At 36.2% G+C, this 5,517-nt stretch overlaps 1 protein-coding gene across 8 annotated transcripts in view; it reads right to left on the bottom strand.

Annotated features, from left to right (window-relative positions):
- Positions 1-233: 233 nt before the first annotated feature.
- Positions 234-5,517, bottom strand: part of Flo1 (flotillin-1) — a 235,098-nt gene continuing 229,814 nt past the window's right edge. For 7 of the 8 annotated variants that reach the window (XM_071663590.1, XM_071663594.1, XM_071663589.1 and 4 more), the window contains one exon: positions 2,763-2,950. Coding sequence is in view for 1 of the 8 variants with exons in the window: in XM_071663595.1 (XP_071519696.1) it covers positions 2,933-2,950 (18 nt within the window). In the remaining 7 variants the exon portion in view is untranslated. Of the gene's footprint in view, positions 2,951-5,517 lie in introns of all 8 variants that reach the window. The other variant, XM_071663595.1, reaches the window with a different exon arrangement.

The raw sequence follows: 5,517 nt of genomic DNA, 5'->3' as shown, positions 1-5,517 counted from the left end.
TGCGACTTTCCTTTCACATAAGATTTTAGAGCAGTCAGTACTTAGTGAAAGCTTTCAAAGTACCTTCATTGAAGAGAAACAAAGGATAAGCAGCTATTAGGATGTAAATGCAAGGGTTCTGGAGGGAGAAGTGAGTATGCAGTCTTGTTGGCAGATGTATTGCAGTACTGTAATACAGAAATGTGAAATTTTGAGATTTGTATTTAGAAAAAAAAGGATATTAAACAACACTGTACTTCATAATACTGTATCTTAAGCTTCAGGAGACAGGAGAATAGTTTGAAGTTACACATACTGGTGTTATATCCAAGAGAAATGAACATAAGTGCCTGAATTTCTGATGGTACTAAAATCGATGTAAGTTTATGTAAGACAGTTCTAGTGAACATGGATGGCTCATAAGCTTTACCATTTCTGAAGAAACCCAGGCAGTGAGTGAAACGTGAGAATTTATCAACCTATGTAGAGAAGTAACTTGGGAGAGAAAATTTTATCTACATTTTTCTATTGCTAACATACACATCTTTTTATCAAACTTTCCCCTATCCACTACGATATTTATGGATGACACCACATGAAAATACAAAATGACTACTAGCTTTGGAAACTGGCATTATATTTTTGGCATGCAACATCAAACATTAACTACAATATTTATAACATATTTACTGGGCTTAGTTAACCGACATTATACCAAATAGTCATACATGTGTCACCCAGGACATCACTTTGTAATCGTGTAAACCGGTTTTCTGTTTAGAAGTTGAAGAGTAATGCTTTAGGGAAAATACTAATTTTGTTATGGATAAGAAACCTCTACAGATGAAAAATCTGTTCATATACAGTCCTCAGACTCCAAATTTGCTTTGAATATTTATGGGGTAAATTTTTTTTTTTTGGCCTCAGTTCTGATGACATAATTCACCTGATAGTCATAAAAGCATGTCATTATTCTTTACTTTGCTTTAAAATGACTAATGAATTAAGGATCTTATGTGATTCATACCATAGGTACCCTAGATAAATATATTGGTACAAATTTTGATACGCAATAATTGTGACACTGCAAAACAGGGTTTACCTTATGAGATAGAGGCTAGAATTTTCAAGTTTAATACAATGAGAAAACTATCAAGTGACAGCAGTTTCATTCAAGTACTAAAATATTTACTTTTATATGTATATTACCTTGGTGTTAATACCTACACACTTAACTGGCCTTAATTTCAGATTTCTTAAACATCTGTATTTCCTATTTTACATGAAGTTCAGAAAAAGAGTTAATATGGAGACTGCAATGACAGCAAACAACAGAGGCAGTAAAAGTAGTTGACCAGAGTACAAATAAATCGAACACATACATTTTTATGTTGTGTGAAATGGTCTGCTGTATATGTTGAAGCTAAAACGCTTGGTTTCATATAGCAAATGGGACTTGTGTTGTAGGTATTGGGTATTGTAAACCACTACAATGACTGAATCTTCAAAGAATCCTATATAAATCTTATGAATGGGAGCACATGGTTGTTGTATGTAAAAAAAATGTCTTCTATATAACAGTAAAATTTTTGGTTTCATTCTGTAAATGATACCGAGTTCTATAAACATGTCTTCAATGAGTCCAGTTACATTTTGGGAACAGGAACATTAGACCATTGTAAACAGAGATGTATATCCAGTTGTGCAGAGATATGTCTTCTACAATATATTAGAAGAATACAATTCTGCAGTGTAACTTCATACCATGTACTACCTAATTTGTAGAACCTGCAGGGTGACATCTGACAGGAAATGTTGATCACATGTATGGGGATATCAGGCAAATGTAAATGACTATCTATAGATTGTACCATTTGTGGATTAAACATCAGAAATAAGATCTCAAATGTGTGTGACTGAGCTTAAAATATAAATATCTTTTCAAAAACATAAAAAATATCAGACCATATTCTATCATGAAAAAAATATTGTGATCATTTCCATTTGCTAACAATAGTTACACCCATTTTTTTAAATAAAAATTAACATTAATGTGCATGCTAACTGCAGTTCCAACTACAGAAAATCAGAAGTAAATATAACCAACAGCATGGCAGTGAAAAGTGTGATATCTACTGTGTCTATTTCTCTTATAACATCCTGAGGTAAACACGTATGGAGGAAACTGGATGTATATGTATATATATATGTATAGTTCATTAACATGTTAAAATACACATTTGGACATAAATTGCTGTGATCCACATTACTGCATCAGGAAATATATGACACTTTGTCCTGATCAGGGCATGCATTACCTGAATTCCACATCATTTAACTTCACTTGGAGGCTACTTTACGCATAAGTTCCGAGCATTGCACAATTACTTGAAAATATGACTTTACACTATAAATATGAAAAAAAAAGTACATACATTAACCAGATGCCCAATGCTAAAAACTTGATAATAAGGCATCATATATGTGACAATGGAATGCAAGTTGGCAATGTCCAACCATGCTAGACTGAAGGGATACATGTAAAATTTTAAAATGGTTTTGTTAAGGCCTCTGCAGTAGTTACCTATGTTAAATGTCATAATTCACATATGCTATAAAGTAGCACATGATTCTTCACTCAGTCAAAATTACATAAGTGTGAAAAGAAAACATTACTTGTACTTTATGCTTACAGCATTAAGAATAAATTCTAAAGAAATGTTGTTTATCAAAGTAGCAAATGAAATCACTTAAGAATTGCTGGCCAATCAAAGCTGGAAATGCAGTAAATTACAAAAGATTTCTTTAATTTGTATGGCTTGCAGGTACTACATTTTCTTACCTTAGTTTCAAACTACCTACGTAATCTTTCCTAAACTATATTTGCAACAGTCTTGTTTAAAAGTAATTTGAGGTTAATTTGGTGAAGGATAGAGTTTCTTCTAAGTCCTTTTTACACAGCGCGGATACTCTGAAAAAAATAATCAAATTAAACATTAGTTACTTTTTGTACTTTGTAAGGATATTTCTTAAAGCTATGTTAAATAGCAACACAAAAAAGATGTAAATAACAGCTGTACACAAAAAGTCCAAGCTTCTCTCTCCTCCAAGAGTTTCACAAAAAACTGGTTTTCCAAACTGCAAGGTGCAGCCATAACTATCCAGTGCATAATGAGTTTCATTACTGGCAGCAACATAAGAAGAAAATCATGAAACCTAAATAAAAGACAAGCAACATGAACATAAGCCTTATCCTTATATGGAGGAACACTGCTTTCACCAATTCAAAATTCCATCTTTATACCTCTGCTGCTGATGAGTATTTCTAAGATCCTCTATGCCATTTCCTGAAGTTCACTCACCTGTATCATGTTTTTTAGCATTTATGTCCTAGCTGTGCACGCACCTACAGCTTTTATAACTTCCTTCAGCATGTACTCCTACCCCATTGTACAATATTAACCCTTTCCCAGTTAATTTTCCTTTATCTGCAACATTTCACTTTTATTCAGCTACTCTGGAACAACCCAGACACCTTAAACTTCTGCCAAGATTCTCTGTGTGTCAGTGTCGTGTTTGTTGAAGGGGGGGATCTGTAAGGTACAGGGTACTTCAGTATGAAGTAGGGGCTAGGAATTCATTTCTACATAAATGCCAATTGTTTGTTATGAGGTGCTAGCTGGAGCACTTTCATGCTGTTGCAAAGACATGAGTGCTGAGCATCATGAGGTGAATTACTTTGACAGCATTTTGCCTTGGTTTACATATGATGAATATTCGTACTAATCATTCTGCAGCTTTCTTACATCTACTTTTGATCTGATGCATGACCAGCGTTTCATGTATAATGTACTAGGACTAGCTATAAGGCTGCAATCCCAGCAGGAGAAGGGTAGTGTGGGCTCCTTTTAGTTGAGAAGGTTCTAGATGATGATGACATACAACCTCGCTGAACTTTGCGACAAGTTTGCAATGTTACCACTTTCAGGTGGAGTCAATTTAGAAACACCTGAGAAGCTCTCACAAGTTTCATCATTCTTTTTCTTATCCTATTTATCTCCCCCCTGGGACAGCCAAAAATTTATGCAAATTATACCTGTGTCAAGTCTATGATTATATGTATTTACTTCTCACCCTAAGAATCCCTTCTATCCTTATGAAGCTCCTGCAGCACTCAGGAAGCTGGCCACGTCCACCAGTCAAGACTACAGGTCATAAATTGTTGTGATATTGTTGTGCATAGATTGCAAGGCAAATGAGTAGTAAGTGCTTACTGTCTTCTTTATGGTAGTTGCATTGTGGGCATGAAACATTTTGAGATATGGTGCAACAGTGTTTGTAGTGTTACAGTGATGGATAATGTCCAGACTGTAAGTGGGAGAGAGTGCCTCATGTCTGTCTGGGAGTGTGGTTTCTGATGGGTGTATATCTGGAGAGCTTAAGACAGGACTGGAAGGTCCGGTGTTTAGTGCGGTTACTTCAATGTGTGTGCGTTCTGTCTGCGATATATCTGTTCGAGGTGGTATGGTAGATCCGTGAGTAGATTTACTGAAGTGTGAGGCATGGCTTCAGCTTTTAATGTCTACATCAGTGTTGGTGGTCAGTTAGACTTTGGTTTGGGAAGGAGCTTAGTGCTATTATGCACAAGTGAGAGCAGAGGATGTTGAGATAGGACTATATTGGAAAGTTCTTTGTTTCATGGTGAAGGGGTAGAGTGGCTGTGATTGCTGTGAGGCATAATTTAAAGTGGAGTACATGAATTGTTTGTAAAGGATGATGAGGGATTCTTTTACTTCTCAAAATCTAGTACCAGTTAGCATTCAAAGGGCATTTAGTTTGTGTTTTGATGTCATAGGTTTACAAAGTGAATGTCATGTGTGTCTTATGTGATGCCTAGAATGACTGGAATTTTGCTTAACGGGAGAGACTGTCCATTCCAGGGGACTGGGGGGTCGTGAGCTGAATTTGTGCTGAGAGAGAGAGAGAGAGAGAGAGCTGAGGACTTCTGTAGAGATGCAGACATTCTGTTCTGGATGAGCCAACATTCTAAACGTGTAAAGCAGCGCTGCATGTTTTACGTTGGTCCTGTGGTATTACAGTGTAATTGCGAGGTTCTGTGAATAAAAAGGGGCCTTCATGCTGAGAGGTTTGCCCGAGGTAATAGCAAGTCATGTATGAAGAAATTGAAGGTATGTGAACAAAGATCTGCTCCTTGACTATAAAGATGCATACAAACAAATTTATATTCCCTCAAAGGCCCAATCCTCTGTCCTTAACGCTACCTCGCTAATGCGGAAAATGGCGAATAGTATGAAAAAAAACATATATATATATATATATATATATATATATATATATGGAAGCGGAAGTAGATCATAGGGTGGGGGAGGGGGCGAAAATTCTGGGGGCCTTGAAGAATGTGTGGAAGTCGAGAACATTATCTCGGAAAGCAAAAATGGGTATGTTTGAAGGAATAGTGGTGCCAACAATGTTGTATGGTTGCGAGGCGTGGGCTATGGATAGAGTTGTGCGCAGGAG

Source organism: Panulirus ornatus, chromosome 7 (genome assembly GCF_036320965.1).
Source record: "Panulirus ornatus isolate Po-2019 chromosome 7, ASM3632096v1, whole genome shotgun sequence".
Classification (NCBI taxonomy): domain Eukaryota; kingdom Metazoa; phylum Arthropoda; class Malacostraca; order Decapoda; family Palinuridae; genus Panulirus; species Panulirus ornatus.
Note: the sequence above shows the minus strand (reverse complement) of the source record. Positions and strands in the feature narration are given on the sequence as shown.